The following is a 27,103-nucleotide window of genomic DNA, read 5'->3' as shown; positions in this document are numbered from 1 at the left end:
TAGTATTCGCGATTTTCATGCCTTCACTCATTTTGGATAATTTAATCATATTTTTCAAACTGAGATGTCCCAATTTCTCATGCCAATTACGAGTTTCTTCCACGAGGAAAACTTCCGATTTTTCGCGACACACTTTGAGTTTAACCAGAAAAAAGCCTTGTTGTTTATAACCTTTTATTATTATCACACCATTTTTGCAAATAAGCACCATATCCTCCTTGAATATCACTTCGCCTCCATTATTCATGATAGCGTTAACAGAAAGTAAGTTTCGACGTAAATTCGGCACGTATTGTACTTCATTGAGCACACATTCTTCCGAGACTAACTTTCCTGAATTTACAGCAACCATTTTTCCTCCTTCATTTGCTACTGCGATTTCAGAATATATATCTTGAGTGTCTGTTAACAGCTGTAAAGACTTGACGAGGTGTGAAGAACTGCCACTGTCAACGACAAAATCTTCAGTTGTCTTCTCATTAGCAGCGTAAAAACAAACTGTTGAATCCCCATCATTGTTCGGTGATCCTTGCCTTAATTTTTCTGTTTTTCTGCAGGTTGCGTTGGTGTGATTATTCATTCTACAAGTTGAACACCACTTCTTTTTGGCCCCTTTTGCGCCAATCCCTTTGCATGCTTCAGTTTTGTGTCCATATCTGTTACATTTTTCACATTTAGGGTACTTTCTTATATCATATGAACTCCTACAAAATTTCATTTTGTGTCCATCGTTGCCACATTTATAACATTTAAAGCTATGAATGCTATACTTTCATTCTCATTCGATTTTTCCTTGTTGTCTTCCGCTTGAAGTCTCGCAATTAAGTCAGTGAGTTTTTGCTCAGTTTTATTTTGCATCTCCCATGATTGGACGAAATTATTAAGCCTGTCTGGTAAGGTTGTTAAAATTTTTGAAATGAGCATTTGCTCGTTCACACCAGCCTCAACTAATTGTAGACGGCTAAACAAGTTTTGTAATTCACTTACATGATCCATCAGTTTCGAACCACGTTTGAATTCCTTGCTGAAGAACTCCTTCAGTAGGGTGCACTTCAAATCTGGACCAGCTCTGCCAAATAGCTCCTTCAGTTTGATGAACATATCATGCGCTGTCGTTAGGGTCATTAGGTGTAACAGGATACTCTTGTCCACCGTTGATACTATGAATTTTCTTCCCATCGCATCGCGTTCATTCCACTCCGCTAGTCTTACCTCAAAGACTGTATTTTCTTCTGTTGCACCTTGTATAGGTTTCTTTGTGCTTCCGTTTACTACGTTGAGTATATTACTGGATTCGAAATGTATTTGTATTTCGAAGTCCCATATAGTTGATAATTTTCTTTATTCTTCAATCTCGTTACCCGGTTCAATTCACTGTTGTTGTTATCTGTCATTTTTATTATTTGCGTTACACTTATATCAATAATCAAGACATTTGAGAGTCACGTTAAACTCTTTATAAAATTAGTTGTACTTTCATGAGCTGCGTTAGGCTCTGAAGGGTTATTGTTGAATTACGAGTCTCGTTAAACTCAAAAGAAATGTTGATAAGTCCCGTTAAACTCATTCGATTGTCCGTTACATGTATCGCACTTAATTTCCACGCGAGGCTCGGAGTAACGCGATTTCTCGTTTCATCGATTTATTCGCTTGTATAATTTTCCTCACATACCTTATCGCTAAGGCTAGAATTGTTGTCACTGCAATGAATAAAATTGCCGAGATGACCCACCATTGGGCTTGGTCATGGTTAAAATTTATGTTAGCTTGTCCCGATACCACTACCGTCTGGCTTTTATCTTCTTTTGACGAAGAACCACCCATTTCTCTTGTTTCTATGTTTAACCACTCCTTCGGAATTCCAGACATGCACTTCCATTCACGCGCACTTTCAAAACGGCATAGCGTTAACTGCCAGTCGAAATTCGTTAAATAATGACTTCACGATGAAGTAGATCACTACCACAAAAACACTGATGAGAATCACGCTAAGGCACCATACGCGAATTTCTGGACCCATAACCCTTTGATTTACGGTATAAACATACAAGAAACAAACTCCGAGGATATTAGCATGAAGCACGTTGTATTGAAAAGATACAGTTACATCACAGAGAGACCGACGACGACGACCGGCCCCGACCACACCTAGAAAAGCAAACTGTATACCGAATGTTATGAATTTCAGCATAGTTGTTTTGATAAACACACGATTGGTCTTACTCCAATCTCAACATGGTGCAAAAAATAGATTTCTGTGCAGCGTTGCCGGGTGGTGCAAAATGGATAATTATTACACCGTTGCTAGATGGTTCCAAAAATACGGATTTTCGACTTAAAATATTTGGTGATGGGAAACGGACAGTACTTTCGGAATGGGTCTGGTATCAGAAACTGGAGAAGAGGGTTTGAATCCGGAATAGCGTACGGAAGTGTGTATTAGAACCTTGGACAGTAGGCGTCGGAGGCATTCATATCGGATACTCCAGTGGAGTGTGGTTATCGGGGGAGGTGTGTCATATAATGGACGAGATGGTAACGTTGAATGGCGGACCAGTGAAGATCTAGCCTCTCGTGTAGGTACCTACTTGATCTCATATTGTTCTCTTAAATAAACGAATGTTTTTCATAAAACCTGCATCAAGTACCATAACACATGGCGCGGTCGTTTTTCTCTGGTAATCATTGAAGTTCAATTGAACCATCAGTCTTTTGTCAAGTGAACAATCACAACCATAGCCGATGACCTAATACCTAAATTCACTCTTGATTGGCAAGTCTCTCGTGCGCCTACGTTTCACGATTTACACAATACGGTTTGTTAAGTATTCGCATCAATCTCGCTCGCATATGACTCTTATTTAGTTTACCCTGCTCACATGATAATCAACTCTCTAGTGTGTGAGCTATTAGACTAACTCCTGCGACTTACTTTTACACTAGTAGGAGACCCCCACCATCGGCAATCAATGTTGTTGATTAGTGATCAGAAACAAAGTTTGTTTCTGTATTTTAATTTACTTTTTCAATTGGCTCTAAAAATTGGCGAGTCACACTAGTCTGACAAAAATGCTGAAATTAGTGGTATTGACTATAGGGGTTTTCTTGTAATTTGTCATAGCATTAAATCATTATTTATAACGGTCACTGCTTGTTAAAAACCTACGAATATTGGTGAAGTTCATGCATTCCGGTATTTGCCAGGTGATTGCAGACTTTCATTGGTCTGTGAAGCGTGGAGACTATTAAGAGGTTTATATCATCCTCACTTATTAAACTTTATTGGAAAAGTGTTCATGTCACATTTTTTTTTTTTAAAAAATACTTTGAATTATAATTCTACAATTATGATCACAAAAATGATTAGGTAATTATCGAATGGCTGAATTTTAGTATTTCATTGAATACCTTGAATACCCTATTGAATACCCTGCACCAAAATCATTTTATCAAAGTACAGTTACAGAGATATTGGGTATTATTTGTATCACTCGCTTATCACTCATGGAAAAATTAAAATTGCTGATTTAACAATTTTGTATGTAGTCGAAACAAAACAAGTGTCGTAGACTTCACAAAAAAAAATGCCAAATTAACCACTCTCATGGTTAAATTAGCTTTCCACAACTGCAATAAACGGACACTAGAAACAAGTCGGACACAAGATTTAACAATTTAATTGTTTAATCAGCAACTCAACTTTTTTCCGGGCTTCCCTACTGTTCATTTTCTAGAAATTGTTCATTAAATATATGCGCTTTCAAATGGCAGGCTATCTTTGAGAAAGGCGCCGCATCTATAATCAGTTCTTTTACTTGCTTCGGCAACTTATTATACTCTTTTATTGCAGAGTTGAGGATATTCTTATATGTTAAGTCTAGTTTACATTTTTCTGGTTTTAGTAACAATTCAGTTTTTCCCCTTGTAGGAAAGAATATGGAAGATTATTCAAATATTGAATTTTACAGGGCCTTCAGAAAGTTCAGCCCCCCCCCCCCCCCCAACTTTTTTCGATTCCTTGTAGCCGAGTGAAATTTTGAAAGTGTTCCTAGGTTAACAGTAACTATATTTCAGCATAGTTAAAATTTCAGGGCGGCGCCACCAGGCTCCTAGGCGGATCCAAACTAAAAATTCTCGAATGACGATCTCCATTTCTAACGGCAATTTCTAAAAGAGGAGAAAAACGACATTCTATAGCTAAAGTAGAAGTCTGCTATATTTTTCGCTAAGATATTTGCTATCATGTATAAAATAGGTCTAATTTCAGAGAATCGTGTGCAAAGATTGAAAAATCCTAGGGAGCCATGAATATGTTTCCAAGGTTACGTATGGGGGGGGGGGGGGGGGTACTGCCCGCGGAGTAGCCGGCGCGCGGGGCCGAACTGCGACCGTCAATGTCGAAATTTGCAGTTTTCTTGAAAGTTTTGCAATGTTGAGCATTGGAATCACAAGTTTGATTCCTTAGAACTTTTAAATTAGCGCACACAATTTTTTTTTTTTTTAAACAGGGCTATTTGAAATGTTGATTGCAAATATCTCGGCAAGGTATGTCGTATAAACTTCCACTTGAGTTCATGTAAAGGGTTATGCAAAACGGCCAAAAAGTGACCCCGCGGGGATTGTACGAAACTTTGTGGGATGATTGTATAGGTCATTTTGGGCCTACATCTGGCTGCTTTTCGGCGAAAACCGCAGGGAAACAGCGTTGCCATTTTTTAAAGTCGTAACCTTCAAGCATCCATAACTTTCGCAAAAATGCAGCCACAGAGCTCGTATTCATACCAAAAAATGCAGAAAATTTCGCTCTATCGACCTATGCAGAAGAAAATTTTATTTGAGTCCACTGTTGCCACCTTTTGACCATTTTTTTAAATTTTCATAATGATTAAAAAGCACGTTATCGCCTTAAAATGTATTTACAGTTGGTGGAGATTCAATACACCTGTCGGAATTATTGTTCCTTCGATTCCGCGTCCATTGATATGTTTTACTTTTCTGCGAGGCTTAGGGAATCCGAGTTACAGCGATTTAAAAATTCGGCAATACGCCCGACGCCTGATTTTGACGCTCGTTTAGGTACGTTTCGCGACTCCGTGTTGAAGCAAAACGCCTAGACAAAACCAAATTCGAAGAGCCAGTTCATGTTTTACGCTTTTCTGAAACTTTCACGTCATTGTTAGAAATTCAAGTAGCGGCAGTGTTGCCAGTTTTCAATGAAAACCACCGTTGCGATCACAATTTAAAGTAGTACTCGTTTAATCACGACCGGCTACATAGTTTACCCTACACTGACCATTTGCGACATGATGTTAACAACGTTGCCTAATTTCCGTCGGAATTCGCGTAGAGACGGGGTTGCCAGTTTTCAAGGAAACCGCCGCCGCAATCACAAAAAAATGCATCACTCATTTAATCACGTTCAGCCTTATTCTGCAGTTGGAATTGTCGATTTATCAAACCGATGGTTTCTTCTATCTCTTTGCAATGGCAGTAGTGCCCGACAATAACGAGATATCGATATGGTATCGAGATCAAGATCAATGGATCTAGGTCCCTTGCAAAAACTACTCATCAGGCCGCTTGGGTGATTCGGTAGCTTTAAATTTCGATATCACGTTATTGTCGGGCACCACTGCCGTTGCAAAGAGATAGAAGAAACCATCAATTTGATAGATCGACAATTCCAACTGCAGAATAAGGCTGAACGTGATTAAATGAGTGATATATTTTTTTGTGATTGCGGCGGCGGTTTCCCTGAAAACTGGCAACCCCGTCTCTACGCGAATTCCGTACAATCCCCGTTTCGTACAATCCCCGTGGGGTCACTTTTTGGCCGTTTTGCATAGGTAACCTCCTGGGTAGGTTGGGGGGGCTCTTTCTTTTTTCCCCCTCTTTTTGAAATTGCCATTGGAAACGGGGATTGCAATTCGAAGAGAGGGTCATGCAGAACGGCCAAAAAGTGACCTAGCAGGGATTGTACAGTGGATTGAATGTATGGGTCATTTTGGGCCTACATCTGGCTGCTTTTAGTCGAAAACCGCAGAGAATCGACGTCAGGGGCGGATCCAGCAGTGTTCAGGGGGGGGGGGGGGGCGAATTTTGAGGCACGTGACTGGGTGGTCTGGAGGGTACACCCCTCCCCCAGTAAAAGGGGCCGGGAGTCCTCCCCCGGAAAATTGTGAAAATTTAAACACTTGCTGATGGAATTTTAGCCTATTTTTAACCTTGGAAGTTCCTGATATTAAGACGGATATTTTTATGGGTATCCCCACTTTTTTCCGTCAATTTGATCGTAAAACACAAGAGAAAAAATTAAAACCTCAGTTCAAACGTTTATTTGTACTTGTTTTGGATATCTCAAACCTGTAAATAATCTATTATTCTTGGTAACATTAAAATATCGTAATAAGCAAAAATAGCTCAAAACATCAGATTTTTAAATTTAAAAGAAGGAAGACTGCTAGAGCTGCTAGAACTGCTAGGGGGCATCATCGCCCCCAGCTATGCCCGCCGCTTAAAAATCCTCCTCCCTGCACTAGAAAATTGCAAAACGGTTATCATTCAAACCAGGCTCCTTTTTTCCCCTTCTTTCCCTTCTTTTTCTTCTCTTTTTTCCTATCCCTTCTTTTTCCCCTTCTTTCCCTCCCTCTTCTTTTGGCTCCAGGGGGGGGGGGGGGGGGGGGGGTGTGTGACGGTAATTTTTCCCGTCACTTAAGTTCGAATAAGTATATAATAATATGTAAAAATTTCGATGGCTACAACGGTAGCAGGTGATTGCGACGGTAGCGCACTCTGTAGGGACGGTGAAGTAGCGGAATACCGTAGTACACCGGTCGGCCGCCGCGCGCCACTCGAGCGCTCTCGCGGAGCGATCCGGACCCGACTACACAGCTGTTTAGCGTGTGCACGACGTCTCGGTCGTTCAGACTCCTGAAAAAAGTCGGTTTTTTTATTATTTTTGCTTTATTAGTTAATTGGTTTCAGCAAATTTACTCAAGAAAATCGCAAAGCTAATTTAGGCAAATCATTTGATGTAAGAATGAATTTATTTGATTGTATCTTTAACTTAATGAAGTCGAATGAAGTTGGTCGATGCACACGGAAGGTAGATGAAATGAATTTGATGGGGTCCCGACCGGTACCTCGCAGCGCTTGTCCGATTTTTCGGATCACTTCATTTGCGTAGCTGTGCACGTGATGAGTTGCACGCTTGCAAGTGAGGGCTTACCTTTCTCATCGCATTTACTCTCTTGTGTGACGCACCCATTTATGGGTAGCTCCTATGGTAAATAAATGCATGGGCATGGTTTTTTTTTACTAGTAATCTCTTGTTGAAATTTATCTAAACAAATCTTATTCTTATTCGGAAGCACATCTAATTTAATTATATTTAATTTAATTTAATCATGAAAAATAAATCTCTCATAATTGATCAATTTCCAAGTGTGCACGTGTTGAGTAGCACCTGGGATTTTGGTTGTTATTGGAATTTATTTTGGAAAATATTTATTTCGTATCCTAAATCTACCATTCAAGATTGAGTGCACGTGGTGAGTAGCACCGGTTGTTTGGGAGATTGAGGGTAAAATAAATAATCGAAGAGTAATTCATTCTAAAGTTCGAAAACCTTTTTGTCCCTTTTCCGTTCCTTTCAAAGTACCTATTTTAAAAAAGCCAATCCGATCAACAACATTCACCTTCAATCGTCCTAATTTTGATCTCGTATTTAGTTTTATTTGTTTTGTCTTGAGAATTTTTTTTAGTTTGTAATTGTGTTCAAAAAGTAGTTTCTTTTCTTGTCAATAAAAATTGACTCTAGTACGTTCAAATTTGCTCTCATTATTCCTTCCTGCAACACCTGTCCTCACCTCAGGAAAATTTTATTTTTGATTACGCACTTCGAGTGTGTTGGCGCCCGAACCCAGGCGTCCCGACGAGCATCTGGCACCCAAAATTTGTGGCTTGATCTGCTGAATCTCGATCCTTTCCGGAAGGCTTGCTTTCTGACGATCAGGATCGTACGAGCTCTCGCTTTTCCTCGCCACAAATAAGTGTCGGCCCGAACTGGGACTTGTTTTGGAACTTGTCTTGACTGTGTGTCATGACTTTTATTTTCTTGAAGGACAGGCAATGTTTGGAAAATTTTCGAGACAAATTTGAATGTTTTGAAAGAAAAGAAAACGTTTTACAAACTTTGCTACAATTTTTTTATTCTACTTACTTTATGATATTTCTCGGATTGATTTTTTTTCAATTACCATTCCCAAATTTTTCATTCCTTTATACTGTTTTTGCACACGTATTATTGAACTTTTGAGATTTCTAAATTGTTTTAGAAAATGTTTTAGTACTTTGACTGAAATTCGACTGTATGTAGTCATTTTTTTATTAGGTATCTTTATAAAGGGTTTATTTTGTGAAGTAGCACAATGGTAGCTGCTCGCGAATTTAATGTTGATTTTTGTTCTGAAATTTGGAACGCTTACTATTTTATTTCTTTGAAAGAAAAGAAATTCAGCTGACGTGAAAGAAATTATTTGGAAATTCATAGTATTTTTAGAGCATTATTTTATTTTGGCAAATAGGTATGTTTTTTTTATATTCAACTCTAGTGTTGAGTTCGAGAAGATTTGCAAAATTTTTCAGGAAGTTCTTTAATTTTTAAATATTCGGTACTGTTGTCAATTTTCCTTTTTACTTTATGTTTTTGTCGTTGAAATTGTCATTATGTTTTGAAGGATTTTTCGGAGGTTTTTTTTTGTCTTACGGCAGTATTGAGATGTCATGCGGTTTAGTAGGTTTCATTTACTTTGTTGTGGGGAGAGCAATTTTTTTTTGTGTGCCGAACTGGTGCGATTTCCCAGCGGCCGTTATTGGTTGTAAGATGTATTGCAGATCCAATGTAGAAATGAACCTCAAGTTTTTAAATTCGCAAATTTTAGAATGACATTTACAGTAATTTTTGGATCAGTTTCTTTTAAGTCCGTACCATTTTGTTCTTTAAATCTGATATTAGTCTGAAAAGATATCCTGAATAGTAAGTTCTAGGATCAGATGGATTTCAGTAGGGTTTAGGGTTTACCTACAAAGTCGTGGAATGTTGTCCTCGGTGAAGGTTTATTTGGAATAACCGCTTTGTGGAATCTTCAGTGACCCTGACAAATCTGAGAAGTTTGATTGTGGTACTTTGGTTCAGTGGATTCTGACAAAGTTACAGAGCAATGAGAAATTCCAGTTGTAATTCCAGTGTCTCAACTCAGTTTTGTAGTTTGGGAGTCCGATGTTTTGTGTGGAATTAAGAATTGGCCACCATATGAGTTGCTAGGTTCATGGATTTGACTAGCCAAGAGGTGTTGTCCAATCTCCCGTTTTGAGGACTCCGCAAACAGGTTTTCGAGTTGAGCTAAGTTTGGTTGCTGCGAAGTATTTGCGAAACCCCAATCACCAAGATTTGTTGTTTACATGGTTCACAGAGATTCGTTCTCACAAATGAAGCCGGACACATGAAAGACTAAAACCATTTGGAACAAACTATTTCAGTAAAGGATTAAGTACTTAAAGTCATCATCTAAAACTCAGATCAGATATGGTGTTTCTAAATTACCTATGTAACTTTGAATTTTCTTCGATTTTTATGCAAAAGAACTGTTTTTTATTATGTTTCTCAGAATGTTTTTGTAAACTTCCCTCCTAGGTAAATTGACGAGTCCGAATTTTGTGTTTTTCCCCTGATTAATTTTTATATTTTTATCTCTGAGTATATGAAAAAATAAGGTCAGTTGAATTCCTTTTGAATTGTTTTAGAAGTTTTGCCATGAATTAGTTGTCAACCCCAGAATCTCACCACTTCAGCTGGAATGTGGGTAAATTTCGAAGAATTTCTAAAGATTGAACTAAAGAATTTTTTTGTTGAAAAAACAAGAAATGTATCAAGATTGTATGTACGTTTCAAGTCATGTGTATTGGGACTATAACTAATTAATGAGTTCATTCTCTCTTCTTTTCCTGCTGTTTTACGAAATGTGTTCATTCTTTTTCCATGTGTTTAGTCTGTAAGTAGAAGAATTTCTCAAATTTAAATTTTTTTTTTGTCGCGGATTGCCGCTCCCTTTAAGAGGAGGGGTATCTGTGACGGTAATTTTTCCCGTCACTTAAGTTCGAATAAGTATATAATCATATGTAAAAATTTCGATGGCTACAACGGTAGCAGGTGATTGCGACGGTAGCGCACTCTGTAGGGACGGTGAAGTAGCGGAATACCGTAGTACACCGGTCGGCCGCCGCGCGCCACTCGAGCGCTCTCGCGGAGCGATCCGGACCCGACTACACAGCTGTTTAGCGTGTGCACGACGTCTCGGTCGTTCAGACTCCTGAAAAAAGTCGGTTTTTTTATTATTTTTGCTTTATTAGTTAATTGGTTTCAGCAAATTTACTCAAGAAAATCGCAAAGCTAATTTAGGCAAATCATTTGATGTAAGAATGAATTTATTTGATTGTATCTTTAACTTAATGAAGTCGAATGAAGTTGGTCGATGCACACGGAAGGTAGATGAAATGAATTTGATGGGGTCCCGACCGGTACCTCGCAGCGCTTGTCCGATTTTTCGGATCACTTCATTTGCGTAGCTGTGCACGTGATGAGTTGCACGCTTGCAAGTGAGGGCTTACCTTTCTCATCGCATTTACTCTCTTGTGTGACGCACCCATTTATGGGTAGCTCCTATGGTAAATAAATGCATGGGCATGGTTTTTTTTTACTAGTAATCTCTTGTTGAAATTTATCTAAACAAATCTTATTCTTATTCGGAAGCACATCTAATTTAATTATATTTAATTTAATTTAATCATGAAAAATAAATCTCTCATAATTGATCAATTTCCAAGTGTGCACGTGTTGAGTAGCACCTGGGATTTTGGTTGTTATTGGAATTTATTTTGGAAAATATTTATTTCGTATCCTAAATCTACCATTCAAGATTGAGTGCACGTGGTGAGTAGCACCGGTTGTTTGGGAGATTGAGGGTAAAATAAATAATCGAAGAGTAATTCATTCTAAAGTTCGAAAACCTTTTTGTCCCTTTTCCGTTCCTTTCAAAGTACCTATTTTAAAAAAGCCAATCCGATCAACAACATTCACCTTCAATCGTCCTAATTTTGATCTCGTATTTAGTTTTATTTGTTTTGTCTTGAGAATTTTTTTTAGTTTGTAATTGTGTTCAAAAAGTAGTTTCTTTTCTTGTCAATAAAAATTGACTCTAGTACGTTCAAATTTGCTCTCATTATTCCTTCCTGCAACACCTGTCCTCACCTCAGGAAAATTTTATTTTTGATTACGCACTTCGAGTGTGTTGGCGCCCGAACCCAGGCGTCCCGACGAGCATCTGGCACCCAAAATTTGTGGCTTGATCTGCTGAATCTCGATCCTTTCCGGAAGGCTTGCTTTCTGACGATCAGGATCGTACGAGCTCTCGCTTTTCCTCGCCACAGGGGGGAGGGCGATCCCGCCATCGCCCTCCCCCCCTTGAATCCGCCCCTGATCGACGTTGCTATTTTTTAAAGACATATTAGCATTAAAATATGCATAACTTTCGCAGAAAAGCAGTTACAGAGCTAGTATTTAAACCAAAAACGCAGAAAATTACGTTCTATCGACCTATACAGAAGAAATAGACCGTTTTAGTGATGAGGTCACATTTCGCGATGTGTCGCGATTTCAGGCCTTGTACCCTAACGGGGATTCGGTCGGTTCGATGTACATAGGATTTCCCGTAAGGAACGGAAAGTCAATTTTCAAACGCTGATTCCGGGTAGTTTCAGTCTGTGCCTGCCGGATTTTCTCGCGATAATGAGTTCTTTGCATCCTCAAATGTACGTTTCTGTCTGGTGAATCCTCCATATCGCATCAGATAGATTAATTATACTCAATGAATCGAAGCAAGTCCCGAAAAGGAGGTTATGTTACCCCTTTGTTTACATTTTTATTTGGGACTCTGTTCATCACTAATTCATGAAAAAAATTACTACTAGATTTTCTCTAATAGAAAAAGTGTAGTTTATATAAAAGGCCTTTTACTTTTCAAATGTGTTTGAAATTATATCAAGAGTTGATTTAAGCAAAACAATCGGACGTTATGCTCCGTTTTTCATGCTTCGAATTCCAGATTTTGCTGGCCATGCTGTACCGACCTACATCACGGGGTAAACAATCCTCAAGATGCATCATCTCCTTGTTTTTCTCTATGCCATCTTCGACATTGCGTTCACAACATTGCCTAATATTCGTAGGAATTCAAGTAGCTACAGGGTTGCCACTTTTCAAAAAAAACCGTCACCGTAATAATAAAAAAATGTATTACTCATTTTATCACATCCAGCCAAGTACGTCCAGCCTTCTTCCGTTATTGGTGCCGTCGATTTATCGAATCAACGGTATCTTCTATATTTCTGCAACGGCAGCAGTAGGTACCCAACAAAAACGAGATATCAATATTAACAATCTGATCGCAAGCGCGGATGGAGTAGTGGCCCTGTCTCTTGGACGGTCACCAAAGTTAAGCAACGCCAGTAGAGTGAAAATGAGGACTTTAGCACAGTAAGAAAAACGCTAGATACCCCTTCATTTTCGGGGTTATATAATTCAAATGTGTACGTAGCCCCTTCAATCTGCGGGTTATGCAATGATGTATGTTGCCCCTTCAATCTGCGGGTTATGCAATGGTGTATGTTGCCCTTTCACTCTGCAAATTATTCAATGGTGAATGTAGCCCCTTCAATCTACGGGTTATGCAATGGTGTATGTGGCCCCTTCAATCTGCGGGTTATGCAATGGTGTATGTTGTCCCTTCAATCTGCGGGTTATGCAGTGGCGTATGTTCCCTCTTCAACCTATAGGTTATGCAACAACGTTGCCGGACGGCGCACATAAATAAATGATTTCATTATCTGTGAAACTTGGCAACATCGAATATTACAGTGTTGCCGGACGGTGCAAGAAATTAAATAATTTTTCCTTACATTGTTGTCAGATTGATTTCGGACTTGTGAAATTTCCGCAACAATAGATAATCTTCTCCGGGATGGGACTGGTATCAGACTGGTGGGTCTGATTCGGGAATTTTAATTTTAGTGACGGGGCGGTGTGTATCACAGCGCTTAGAGATGTGTATCGGAACCTTATGTTTTGGGATAAGCAACTGGGTTTGGTTATTGCAATGTTAAGTTTGATGAAACAAAAAATTTTATTTTATTTTTCTTTATTCTTCAATTAGGTACAATAAATAGAAAAAAATCATATAAAGAAAAGAAAGCTACACAAGTTCTGATAATCCATGCTGATACCTCCCAGTATCGTCCGTTGGACATACATTGGGCACAGGGACAGCGTTCTTAATGATATTGGCGCGCTCTAAGTTGTTCAAAAATTCACATTTGCTTGTCAGAATTTCTTCAATAGAGCAACTATGTAGCGGGAGACAACCAACGCCATGAGACAAATCATTTTTGTCTCCAGATTCTCCAAAATGTATGAATCATAGTGATCAAATGTTCAATCACTCAGAAAAATGGCTGAGCGAGCCAAATGTCACTTGCATGGCGGGTGATAAGGGGTCCAGGGGGCGCAGTCTAGGGTGTGTCTTACTTTTGGGATTTTCGAAATTCGAAAAGTGCTACCTCTAAAAAGTTTCTCTCTGGTCTGAAAATAAACATACTTTTTGAAAAATTCCAAAATTTCAATTTTAACCCACCTCTCACAGGGCGAAAAAGGCCTAAATGCAAAGTTTGAATTACTGCATTTTTAAGGTGTCGTTCTAAGGTAGAAATTTAGAATTACGGCCCTTTGAACGAAGATGTCGTCCATTTTGCCGTATCGTGCATTTTAGAGGCATAAATAGCCTCTGATACATATTTGCTGCGCCGCGCGCGCAGTGCCGGCCGCTCGCACGCAGCGCACACACGCTTACTTACCTGACGCCATGACGCAACATCGGTCCGCGGAAACCCAAAGTGGACTTTTTGTTCCTTTAATAAGTAAAACGACGGATAAAGAAAGTGAGGCACATCAAAATCCATTTTGTACACCAGGTTAATAAAGGGTATGCTACGGAGGTATAACACATTTAGCAAAAATATTTAGGTTTATTCGGACAAGAAAAGATCACAAACACTTCAAGAATTTACAGGCTTTTGATTTTCTTTTTCAAGTTCACTTTCTTTTTGACATTTTGAGAAGTTAATGGCAATTCTTGATATTCATCCTCTTTTTTAGTTATTGATCGGCTTCATGTTTGCATGTGTCAAACTGCCCTTCTGGAGGAATCGTTGACCACTCGCAAACTTTTTACAACTACCCTCGCCTTCAAGTAGTCAGGATTATTGTCTGTCACCTATTGCCAAAGGTGAAACAAAAAGCTAACTGTCTTGAGTATGTAAAATAATGAAGAGCGTTTTGCTACTCGTTGTAAAAAGATCGGGTGGGCTGGGACATTCCTTGGCTTAAAAGGATTTGGCAGCATTACGATTAGGAGGGTCAGGAAGGCCAAGATTATTCGTAAGGATAAGGATGCAAGTCTCTTTTTCCTCTGTGAAAAGTCGCATAACAAATAGAGATAAAGGAATTAGAGTCTCCATAGGGTATCATAAATGGTTTGATAGTTTTCTTAACGCTAACGTGACAGCGGTGCAATCATTTTTTTGTGATTATGAAGGTAACCTCCTGTTGCCGCACGGTGTGGCGATATGGGTAAAATGTGGGACATTGGCGATTCCGGAATTGTGAATGTTTAGGACCGGAAATGTGTTCTACGAGTACCATATTATAAGGATTTGATGATAGTTTTTAAATTTTCATCCCCCTTCTTGATGGTAAAGGCCTCTAAAGTCCGCTAAGTCGGTAATCTAAAATTTCCTCTAAAAACACACCAATGTTTGTGCATTCTTCAGCCTAATCTAAAATTTAATGAGACCTTTTCCAATGATATAATCTTCCTCTATGCAAGCTGCTGATTATTTTTCAATACTATCATGTAGCCTTAAATCTAGCCTAGAACTGTCTGAAGTTAGAACTGTGGTTAAATAATGTGCCTTCTACTCACTCTGGTTGGTATCATCATGTTATAATAATTCTTAACACGACAATTATAGAAATTTCGAATATCAAGTAGAATATCATGAAAGTTCACGGGTAGAAAGTCAATATGAATAGTACTAATATAGTAAATATAGACTTATTACAAATTTTAGTCTAATTAATTTTTCCAAAAATTAAAATAAAAATAATTCATATTGATGAATTAAGCTGGATGTAGCTAATTAGCTGGATGTAGTGGTGGATGAAGTAGGTAGTTGAGAGTTAAAGTTTTGTTTGGTCATGAAGGGCAAATAGAGATGTTGTTTAAAATCTCATTTCTTCTATATTTTATTCAATTTTTTTGGTTCCTATATTAAACTGCAGTATTAAGATGTACAAAAATGAATATTTACAATGTTGCTTATAAAGCCAGATAGAAAGAGAGAGGGACTGTTGCAAATATTTTAAGAAGTGTCGAACGTTTAAATTATAGAAATGTATTCATTTGCGAGGTGGAAATCTATATTTTTAGTATTTTTCAAAAACACCTTATGGAAATAACAATTTTTCTTGGATATTCATCACTCAAATGGTAAAAGTAAAGGCACATTTGAAATTTACAACAAAAAATTGCATTGCAAATGCAATAAATCATGCTCCTGAATTCATAATGATGCGTCCTAAAGCCACGGTTTCAAAGTGGAAATCAATGTTTTCAGTATTTTTCAGGAACACCTTATGTGAACAGCAATTTTTCTCGGATTTTCATCACTCAAATAATAAAAGTAAAGGCAGATTTGAAATCTTCGACAAAAATTGCCCCTGGCAGATACTCCTTGCTTCAAAATAATGCGTTCTAAAGCCAAAGTTGACAGCAAAATGCAAGTGGTCGAGCGCATGTCCGGGCAACCTGGCCTCTCGCCACACCGTGCGCCGCATGCTCACCTTCGGGGCCAGAATGCACGGAGAGTCCATTATTTCAGACTCGGGTATTCGCCTCTAAACATCACATCAAAGAGGAATTTAAAAGTTTTCATTGAATAAGTCTTACTTTTTGACATAGTCATCACATCTTGTTTTGACATTTCTGGTATCATTAAAGCAGCTTCTCGATGCCGTCCACGTAAAAGCTCTCACCTTGGCTCCGAAACCAGTCATTGACAGCGATCTGCACTTCCAAATCAGTTGCTTTGCTCGGGAAATTTTCCCCCTATTCCCCCATACGCTCTTAATTTAGCCTTATGTGACTTACATCTGTTTCCGAGCGGAAAAACTTCCACGATGAAAAGCGACTGCCAACCAATTCATAGGTACAGATCGCTGTCAATGACTGGTTTCGGAGCCAAGGCGAGAGCTTTAACGCGGACGGCATCAAGAAGCTGCTGTAATGATACCAGAAATGTCAAAACAAGATGTGATGACTACGTCAAAAAGTAAGGTAAGACTTACTCAATGAAAACTTTTAAATGCCTTTTTGATGTGATGTTTAGAGTCGAATACCCGAGTCTAAAATGATCGACTCTCCGCGCATCCTGACCCCGAAGGTGGGCACGCGGTGACAGGAGGTTGCCTTCGTAAAATTGAGTTTTCTCACGAACTCCTCAACCGATTTTTTAAGACTTGGGCTTGTTTTATAGCTTAGAATATGTCTAATACATGTCTTTTTACCGATTGGATTTATCTCTTTTCGTTCGGAAGGTACAAGGTAGGGAACCTTACTTTTTGGATGACCCTCGTATAAAAGGAATGAAAATGGAAAACTCAGTATCGGAGAATAACTACTTACAACAAATAAATAGCTCTCGATACCCAATACACTCCCCTTGGTATCTTGGGTTTTAGAACTCTTTCGATCAGGCCTTCAGGATCAATTTCACTCACAATATTCCTGATCCATTGTGTTGGGATTTTAAATCCTCCACTCAGAAGAGCAGCCTTGACATACACCTAAAGAAACAAAAAGTCGAGAAAGAATTAGCTGTTCCGAAATAAAAAAATTATTGAACATGCCTAGGTTAAAAGTTCGATGTCTATAAAGCCCCCCAATACCCAGCAATATAAAACCTGAGCCATGACACGGAAATTTAAACGTGGCCCCTTATGTGGAAATGGTTTCTTACTGACAACTGAAAAATCATGGAAACTGGCTCCATAATCTCTAGATATTATCAATTTTGACTTTATAATGAAAATTTATTGCATTAAACAGCATATACTAATGATGTAGTGCTGTCACTAGAATATCTGCATTGAAAATTCCCATTAATTTCTGCTAGGTATGAAGAGCGATGATTAATTCAAACAGATTCAATTAGCCATTAAAAAAATTAGTAGAAAGAAAAAAAAATTATTTCATAGCCACAGGGAACTAACCCAGTTTTCCAGGATATCCAGTCTCACAAATTTACCTCCAACCAGGCGAGATTCTCTTCAAGGATCATTCAAAAAAACATGGCACAAATGAATTGAAAACTCAATCCGGATCTTTTTTGGGCCAAAATTGAGCTACTCTTGCCAAAAGAAAAGTTTTACGGCCACCTGCATCGATGCGACAATTGCTCTGGCCGGCACAACAAAACCCAAGAATCGCTTACACCCAAAACTTTTATCGCTCCCATTCCCTTCATGTTAGAGAAGGGTATGGGATTTGACAACAAATAACAGTGGTAACAATGCAGAGGATTATCCCTCAGAAAGGAATTTTGTTATGACAAGAAAGTCGCACAATTTTTTTTACTTCTTACAAGGGGATGCTACGGATTGTCCTCCTCCAGTCGCGTTCAAATTTTGCATGGGGATAGAGAAGGGATAAATAAGAGACATGTACATTTTTTTAGCTGCCAATGGCCAACCGTTGTCAAGATATTCATTTTAACTTAAAATTCCAACTTTTCACGCCTCAGTTAGGCGCTTGAGCAGAGGCCACTGTACGAGTCGCTCATGATGCGCTTTGGTGCGTTCCTCTCTGGACTCTCACTGTGGCGCATAGAAAGGGTGCTTGCCTCCTGCCTTTACTGTCCAAAGATTGATTCCTGGATCACACGCTTTCCTTTTACATCAGAAATTAGTTCTCATTTCTCACAATTATTTTTTCTCAACCATGCTGCGAAAAGAATATAAAAAGGGAAAAATAAAAAAAGTATTTACGAGTAAAAAAGAAAAAAACAGTATTTTTGAGGTATGATGGCAGTTAATATTCATCAAACTTCTCTTCTTTTTTTTGCGCCTTCTGCCCGATGATCTATTTTTTCGTAACATCTAAGAAGTGTGTTTTCTGTACAAAGTGAGGAAGGGAAATTGTTTGCATACAAACGTTTGGCTTCCTTGTCTGTGCCCAATGCTCTAGATTATTCTCTTTTTCAACTGTATTTATTATGAGTATCATCCCTAAAGTTAATCTTCAGCATTGCAGTATTCTGGCATTATTTCCACTGCCCTCTTCTCGCTTATGCCCGGGTAAAAACATTTTTTCAATTATGTACATAATTTTTTTGTAGGGCGGTTAAGAATCAACATTATTATTATATTATATCTCTAATTAATAATATGCTAATTATGTTATATATCAACTACCCACAGTATGCCAAAGTTTCAAGCCAAATGATTAAAAACTAATCAGTTTTTTTTTTTTTTTTTTTTTTTTTTTTTTTTTTTTTTTTTTTTGGGGGGGGGGGTAGACTACCCCCTTAACAAATCTTAAAGAAGAACATCCCAAACGACCAATTTAGAATGCACACTGGTTTAGCGCACTTCTGCAGGCCCAGTGGTGAGCTACGGTCGTTGATGAATCGTGTATATAGTCTGTGAGTCACCTCCATTAGATTGTCAACAAATATATATGTGCTTTATACTCACGCCAATTCATTTAGTGGTGGCTAAGTTATTGAGCAGATTCAAACATGCGCAGTAAAACCCTTTACACATTTGACAACAGTGTGATTTTCCTTTTTCTAGTAGTAAGAGGCAACTCTCTCCATAAAGGAACACTATTTCGAAGGTCTATGAGAGATTTCATGAGAGCTGGATTCTTGCTGCAAATGTTTAAGTAAATTCCAAGCAGAATTAAAAGAGAGGACCAGAGATACCTGAAACAAATTAAATCCAAGACATTGTCCTTAGACATTAATATCATCATGCAGAATGTTCCAATAGTCCCCCCCCCCTCTAACTTTTCAACAGTTTGAGATAGAAAAACGAAACTTTGGGAATGTTTCTATCTCAAAGAGGACCATCTTCTAGGGGGAGGGGGGAGGGGGTGTCAACATTTTTGCCCCTCCCTCAGGGGGGGCGGGGGGCCCCCAAATTTTTTTCAAATGGTAACCCCTATCTTAAGATACATTACACATCACAACAAATTTCGGGTTTTGGTTCGTCCTTCAAACCAAACCAATTTTTTTCGATTCCTAGGTGCTAAAGAAGCCCGAAAATGCCCATATTAACTTCAGGAAAATTGGCTGGTCCTCAGGGCGCAGCCATTTTGAATCTTTCAAAATTGAGAAAACCCACGATAATATTTTTGCAAATATCTCCTTAACGGTTCATCTCACGAAAAAAAAAACAAAAAAAAACAATAAAAAACCCAGCGGAAGGAGCATAAAGTTTCCTACGGAAATCATCTTCCTTTGTTTTTTCTAACTTAATTTTTTGGTCGTGTCGTTAACGTTTTCTTCAAAAATTAGCTTCAAAAAGGCGCATGTTTGCTGATTTTAGGAGAAACTTTGCTACATACCTCCAGCCACGATTATCTGAGAAAAAAACTGTTATGCTCATTGAAAAGAGCGTAAAATTTACTTTGAGTAAACATATGTCAATAGTTCCTAAACTTGATTGAATCCTGTGATACAGCAGTTTATTAGCTCCGCCCTTAAAATATGATGTTTCGACCATTTTCCTTATAATCACGAAAAAAAGAGAGAAAAAACCCTTAAAACGTGACCCGAACTGTGTAAAAAGGAGGCAAAACAGTGCTGGGGCGACACTATTTTGAAAACAAAACCAAAAAGTTGGAAGATTTTCAATCAGAGTAAAAAATTGTGAGCTCCAATGAGTATCAGTACAAAACAGAGGGGGTGGGGGGGAGAGTGTTCAGCTCAGGCAGTTTGCATTGGAATATTAAGGTGAGGTCACGTCGAGAGATCTATAATTTTCGGACTTTTTATACCTCATTGATAGATCAAATTCGTCAAGTGAACCCAACTGAAAATCTCACAAAATCCAAGACGGCATCAAAGCTCAAGTTCCAAGAAGAAGTTTTATACTGCAAGACGGCAAGTTTCGTAATGGTACTCATTGGACCTCAAAATTTTTGACTCTCATTGAAAATTTTTGAACTTTTTGGCTTTTAATCTCACTGACGAGTGTGCTCTACTGACGAGGTCTATAACAAGACCCAAAAATTAGATCTCTCGCCGTGACCTCTACTTAGTATTCTAATGCTAATTGCCTGAGCTAAACGCTCTTCCCCTTCAGTTATGTGCTGCCCTACTTGTTATCCATTAGAGCTCAAAATTTTTGACTCTGATTGAAAATCTTCCAACTTTTTGGTTTTGTTTTCAAAATAGTGTGGACCCAGCACTATTTTGCCAACTTTCTACACAGTTCGGGTCATGTTTTAAGGGGTTTTTTTCTCTTTTTTTTCGTGATTCTAAGGAAAATGGTCGAAAAAATCACATTTCAAGGGCGGAGCTAATAAACTGCTGTTTCACAGGATTAAATCAAGTTTAGAAACTATTGACATATGTTTTCTCAGAGTAAATTTTACGCTCTTTTCATTGAGCATAACAGTTTTTTTTCTCAGATAATCGTGGCTGGAGGTATGAAGCAAAGTTTCTCCTAAAATCAACAAACATGCGCCTTTTTGAAGCTAATTTTTGAAGAAAACGTTAACGACACGACCAAAAAATTAAGTTAGAAAAAACAAAGGAAGATGATTTCCGTAGGAAACTTTATGCTCCTTCCGCTGGGTTTTTTTTTGTTTTTTTTGTTTTTTTTTCGTGAGATGAACCGTTAAGGAGATATTTGCAAAAATCTTATCGTGGGTTTTCTCAATTTTGAAAAATTCAAAATGGCTGCGCCCTGAGGACCAGCCAATTTTCCTGAAGTTAATATGGGCAGTTTTCGGGCTTCTTTAGAACCTAGGAATCGAAAAAAATTGGTTCGGTTCGAAGGACAGAACCCATGTTGACCAGTGTTATTGAAAAGAACATTAAAAACTGAGAATTTTGGCACAAACCTCAGATCAATAACTTAATTTTTGACCCAGTAATGATGGGTCAAGGGTCAAATGTGACCTATTTTTAAACCATCATAAATCCTGTTCAAATTACCGTAAAGAAAAAAAACGAGATCTGAAATAATTTTAAGGGGGGACCCCAAATACGCCAGTTCAAAGGTGATTCAATTTTCCCCCGAAATGAGCTAATTTCCCGCAACTTTGCCTCAACATTATCTCAGTACGCCATTTTTTTTAATTTTGTATTTTTTTAATCAGTCAATAATGGCTTGGGTCCCCAGCCAAAACGTCCTGCGGTTATTTTTGTAATTTTAGCCTTGGTTCCCACTGTTTTGTCTTTCCTTGTTTTCTATACAGGGTGTTTCAGACCACCCGTACCAGGCCCGTTTCTCGGTTGTTTTAGATCGTACGAAGTCGAGGGCCGCGAGGTTGAATGGGGAATCGCCCCCAAGGAATCCGAATTTCGTGGTCCCAACCCCCCCCCCTTGGGAGGTAAAGGGGGGTAAAAGGGGGATAAAAGGGGGGTAAAAGGGGGGTCACGATGCTAAAAGTCACGGTTCCCGACCGAATTGCGGATTAATCGCATCAGAATTGAAAAGCACGGAAAATTTCACGTGAAATAGACCCCTAAAAATCCATAATCGGCCCATCCAAGGCCCAAAAATGATCCCCTAAAGCGGGGGACAGTACCTACTCCCCTCCATAATTTCTCTTTGGTCTCAAAATTGACGTAGATTCTCCAGAAAAAGACGGTTTCCCAGGTGATCGACCCCGAGAAATCCAAATGTCATGGTCCCGAAGCTCCTCTATCTCCCTTGGGGGGTAAACGGGGGGCCCAATTTTAAAAATGGGGGCTCCTTTCCGAATCGCAAATTGATTGCATCCAAATCTAGGAGCAGAACACATCTACATCTTAAGTGACCCCCAAGAGTTCTAATTGACTCTCCTGAGCGGCAGAAAGTAACCCCCTGAGAAGGGGGGCTTTGCCCCCTCCAAAGATTTCTCAAGATTCCTCTTTGGTCACAAAATTGACGTCAATTCTCCTGATCCTGAAAAAGAAGGTTTCTTCCCAAAAGGGCGGGTAACGGAGCTTAAGGACCATGAAATTCAGAGTCCTCGGGGTCGATTACCTGGAAACCCGTCTTTTTCTGGAGAATCGACGTCAATTTTGCGATCAAAGAGGAATCTCGAGAAATTTCCGGAGGGGGCAAAGCCCCCCTCCTCAGGGGGTTACTTTCTGCCGTTCAGGGGAGTCAATTAGAACTCTTGGGGGTCACTTAAGATGTAGATGTATTCTGCTCTTAGATTTGGAAGCAATCAATTTACGATTCGGAAAAAAGCCCCATTTTTAAAATTGGGCCCCCGTTTACCCCCCAAGGGAGGAGAGAGAAGCTTCGGGACTATGAAATTTGGATTTCTCGGGGTCGATTACCTGGGAAACCATCATTTTCTGGAGAATCTTCGTCAATTTTGAGATCAAAGAAAAATTATGGTGGGGGGTACTGGGCTACTGGCCCCCCTCTTTAGGGGGTCATTTTTGGGCCTTGGGTGGGCCGATTATGGATTTTTAGGGGTCAATTTCACGTGAAATTTTCTGTGCTTTTCAATTGTGATGCGATTAATTCCCAATTAGGTCGGGAATCGTGACTTTTAGCATCATGACCCGATAAAAAAAAACGAAATTTGAGGTGATCAAATTTGACCGTTTAAATTTCGTTTTTAGACTTTTCCCGAAATTTGGGGACTTGCTAACGTAATGTTGAGCTGATTTTGACCTTCCTGAGATAATGTGGAGGCAAATCTGGGGGAAATTGACTTATTTCACGGCAAAATTGAATGACCTTTAAATTGACGTATTTGGGGGTCCGAACCCCCCTTAAAATTAGTTCGAAGTGAATTCTGCAATTTTATCTTAAAAGCGAACACAATTTGGTAAATTGTCCCGTTCTATTTTTTTCATTACGATGGTTTGAACCGGAGTTATGATTTTTCGAAAATAGGTCAAATTTCACCTACATATGACCTATCATAACTCGGTCAAAAATTAAGATATTGATCTGCGGTTTGTGCCAAAACTTTTAGTTTTTTATGCTTTTTCGAATGAGGTATCACAAGATAGAGGTTGCTATTTGAAAAAAAAAAAGTTGGGGTCCGCAGCCCCTCCCCACGGGGGGGGGGGGCGAAAATTTTGGGGGGCCCCAAAAGTAGCTTACATTGATCAATGAACATCCCCAAAGTTTCGTTTCCAAATATTTATTAGGTAACATTTTAGAGGGGGTGGAAGGGACTTTTGGGACACCCTGTATAGTCTATTGTGCTCGATACTGGACGTTCTGACAAACTGGGCTGTGCCCTAGTCGTTCGTGGAAGAAAAGGAAGACCAAGAGAATACAAAACAGTTTGTATTTAGATCAATTAAAAACATTTAAAATGAGTGACTGACGAAACAATGAGTTTTACTGTCTCGCTGAAACTTAGGTTAGAAGGTATCAGCTGATACAATTATGGTTTAACATGAACGAAGTAGATGGGAAACAAATAAAGTAAATGGTAGGAAAAAGAAAGCAAATAAAAGAACCATTCAAAATTAGAGATGACATGGATTTTTATCCTGGTCTCAACATTTGTTAAAAAGGAATCATCGAAAAAATACTTCAGAGAAATACAGCGGCCCCGCGCTAAAAGGAACCGTAGGGATAGACGATGGAGCGTCAGATGAGGAGTAGAAAGGTTAGAAAACTGCCTCTGCGTTACTCATATGATTTTATGTTATGGAGTGAGATTTTGTTTCTTGACCAAATCACTTTAAGATTGTTTTGTTAGGGGTGGCCTAAGAAGCGTATTGAATATTAAATGTTAAGAAATTGATTCTAGGGAGGTAGAGCCTCTCAGCAAAAAAAAAAAAAAAAAAAAAAAAATTGGGGTCCGCAGCCCTTCCCCACGGGGGGGGGGGGGGGCGAAAATTTTGGCGGGCCCTAAAAGTAGCTAACATTGATCGATGATCATCCCCAAAGTTTCGTTTCAAAATATTTATTAGGTAAAATTTTAGAGGGGGTGGAAGGGACTTTAGGGACACCCAGTATATAAATATTAAAAATCTAAAAATCACTAAAAATAAAGGACTCGTCAAATCAATAAAATCAGCATGAAATTTTCAATCATCCTCAGGAGAAGAGAGGCAGTAAAATTTTTAAAAAAACTCACTTGCACGTAAAAATATTAATTTGCATACGCATTTTGCTGGCTCGTAACGGCGGCATCCTCAGCGCGACAGGTTCCCTGGCTGGCAGTGAAGCGGTCGCTATAATTTTCTTTCACACCTAGCCTACTGAGGGTACTGAACAGAGGATTATTGATACCGCTCAAATCTTAGTTGAAGTTGTTGGGGTGCTTTAAGATGAGGATATTTTCCCAAGTTGTTAGATCTTGCTTTTTATTAAAATCTTTGAGGAGCGAAGGATGTGTGTTTACTAGATGGTTTTCTTTCCATACATGTGCTGCCACCGCCGACCTTTCAATCACTTTTTTCTTGATGCAATTTCCGTGTTCTTTGCCCCTAATTTCCAGCGATCTGGTCGTCTGTCCGATATAGACTTTGTCGCAATTTTTACAGTCTATTTTATAAATACCGGATTTCTTAAAGTCGTTTGTGTCCAAACTGTCTATGTTTTTACTAAAAATCTTTTAAACATTAAAGTTGTTATAAAAAGCCAAGGTGATATCATATTTTTTCGAAAATCCGCTCCAATTTATTTCATACAGGGTGAGAATTAAACTTCCCAAACATGGATACATCTTCGACTAGCGGAAAGCCCGTGACGGAAGTCACGGGTCTAGATGCTTCACCAAAAATTATTAATCTAATAACGGGGAGCATTAGGCCGATATTGTTTCGGGGATGATACCACTATTCGACCACATTAGAGCTTGTTTTGCCTGAGTGAGCGTGCCATTTCACGACGATACCGCTATTCAACAACGCGGAAGCTCCTGTTGCCTACACTGAAATTGAAGGCGAAATGAAATGACGTTAATTAATCCTCTCCAGTTTGGTGAAATGCTATTTTTAAAAACATTCCAGGTAACCGTGCACTTTCACGATGAAACAGCTATTCCACAATTTCCACGTTCCTATTTTATTTCAATCTCCCTCTCACTGCTTTCTTCTTTTTACTTTTCATTTCTTCTTTCTGTTTGCTTCTCCCACTTTTATTATCTTCTTCTTCTCTCTAAATTTATTTTAGCTTATTTTCTTTTCACTCTTCTTATTCTGCACCATTCGTTGTTCTTCTTTTTCTTCATGATGATGATCATCATCAGCATCAGCATCATAATCATCATCCTCATCTCTCTTTCAATGCTCATAAAAACAGCTGAATAGATAACAGTTTAGAGGAGCAACTACTTTACTGACAAACGCGGACCCGACATGACATAGAAACAAATCAACAGACAGAGAACGTCTATTGCACGGGCGATGATACCACTCTTCGACCACGTGAGAGCTTGTGTTGCCTAGACTAATCATTGAATTCAACCACGTGGAAACTCGTGTTGCCTACCTTGAAATATAAGGGGAACTAAAATGGCGTCAATATAATCTTTTTCTGTTTGGTAAACACTTTTTATTTTTTAAATTGGAGAGATCGGCAATCTACTTGATAAATGTTCAGCACAATTTATGGTGAGAGGTTAAAAGCGTGAAGCGTCTTGATCCAGTAAACAAAAAAATGTAACATAACCTACAACCTACCAATGTGTGATTAGATTTTTTTTTTATTTTAATCTCAATTTATAAAACTCGACACATTTAATTCATTTAAAATTCAATTAATTTAAAATCAAATTCTTTGTCCGGCAAAGATAAATGTTACTGACTTATGACGAACTTAGATTAAACGGAATAAATGCAGTTTTATGCTTATCAATCCTTGTGCATCTGGAAAATGGCGGAAACTTGGTAATACCTACGGACGTTTACGGTTGGATGCGAATGAAACTCCGGTTCCTGTTGGTTATTAGTTCGACAAAAATTGACTCTTCCGAATTGCGTTTCTGAAATGTCCAATACTTTCAAAATGGCAGCATGCGAATCCACCCGTAAACGTCCGTAATACCAAGTTTCCACCATTATCCTTGCCATTTTGAAGTTATTCGGAATTTCAAAGAATCCAATGACAGGCTCGTCTTTCTCATGCCCAAATGCCCCCTGATACCAAGTTTCATGCAAATTCAACGATAAGCAGCCTAATTTATTCTCTTGCCGCTCAAGGTCGCCATATTGACCGCCGCCATTTTGAAAAGGACACACATTTTCCGGAAAAATAATGCCAGAATCGTTTTTCTCGTTCCAAAAAACCTCTGAAAACCATGTTTCATCCCAATCCATCGACGAAAACGGGGATGTAAATTTCCGTTATTTTGAAATTTGACCGGCGGCCAGTCTGTCAAAAATCAGGAGTTTGACTTACGGTTTGCGCCAAAAATCTTCTTTTTTAATTATTTATGAATTGATGAGTTACAAAGAGGATGTTGCCATTTGAAAAAAAAAGTTGGGCCTCGTCGCCCCTTACCGTGGGGGGGGGGGGGGAGGGGACAAAAATTTGGGGAACCTGAAGGTAGCTTACATTGATCTTCGAACATTCCCGAAGTTTTGTTTCAAGATATTAAGTAGGTAAAATTTTAGAACGTAAAAAATTGTAATGTAAAAAATTACGTCACCCCGTTTTAACACTATCTATCCTGTTTAATCCTTATCTACCCCGTTCCTCACTGATTATTTTCTTTTTCTTAAAATTTCTACC

At 38.7% G+C, this 27,103-nt stretch overlaps 2 protein-coding genes across 18 annotated transcripts in view; both read right to left on the bottom strand.

Moving 5' to 3' along the window:
* Positions 1-714: 714 nt before the first annotated feature.
* LOC140223906 (uncharacterized) lies at positions 715-1,125 on the bottom strand. Its single transcript, XM_072296410.1, has one exon. The coding sequence runs from the start codon at positions 1,123-1,125 to the stop codon at positions 715-717; it is 411 nt and encodes a 136-aa protein (XP_072152511.1).
* Positions 1,126-14,109: 12,984 nt separating this feature from the next.
* Papst2 (adenosine 3'-phospho 5'-phosphosulfate transporter 2) overlaps positions 14,110-27,103 on the bottom strand; it is a 79,606-nt gene continuing 66,612 nt past the window's right edge. For 11 of the 17 annotated variants that reach the window (XR_011899351.1, XR_011899352.1, XR_011899346.1 and 8 more), the window contains 2 exons: positions 18,923-19,152; positions 14,110-17,014 (listed from right to left, as the gene is read on the bottom strand). Coding sequence is in view for 1 of the 17 variants with exons in the window: in XM_072297289.1 (XP_072153390.1) it covers positions 19,054-19,152 (99 nt within the window). In the remaining 16 variants the exon portion in view is untranslated. Of the gene's footprint in view, positions 17,015-17,811; positions 18,171-18,922; positions 19,153-27,103 lie in introns of those variants that run through there. The other 6 variants (XR_011899339.1, XR_011899338.1, XR_011899340.1 and 3 more) reach the window with 6 other exon arrangements.

This window comes from Bemisia tabaci, chromosome 2 (genome assembly GCF_918797505.1).
Source record: "Bemisia tabaci chromosome 2, PGI_BMITA_v3".
NCBI classification, from domain to species: domain Eukaryota; kingdom Metazoa; phylum Arthropoda; class Insecta; order Hemiptera; family Aleyrodidae; genus Bemisia; species Bemisia tabaci.
This window is presented reverse-complemented; position numbering and strand designations above follow the sequence as displayed.

What these genes read in the sequence shown, in the direction of transcription:
- LOC140223906 (XM_072296410.1), bottom strand. Translation starts at nt 1,125, where the DNA reads ATGACCCTAACGACAGCGCATGATATGTTCATCAAACTGAAGGAGCTA.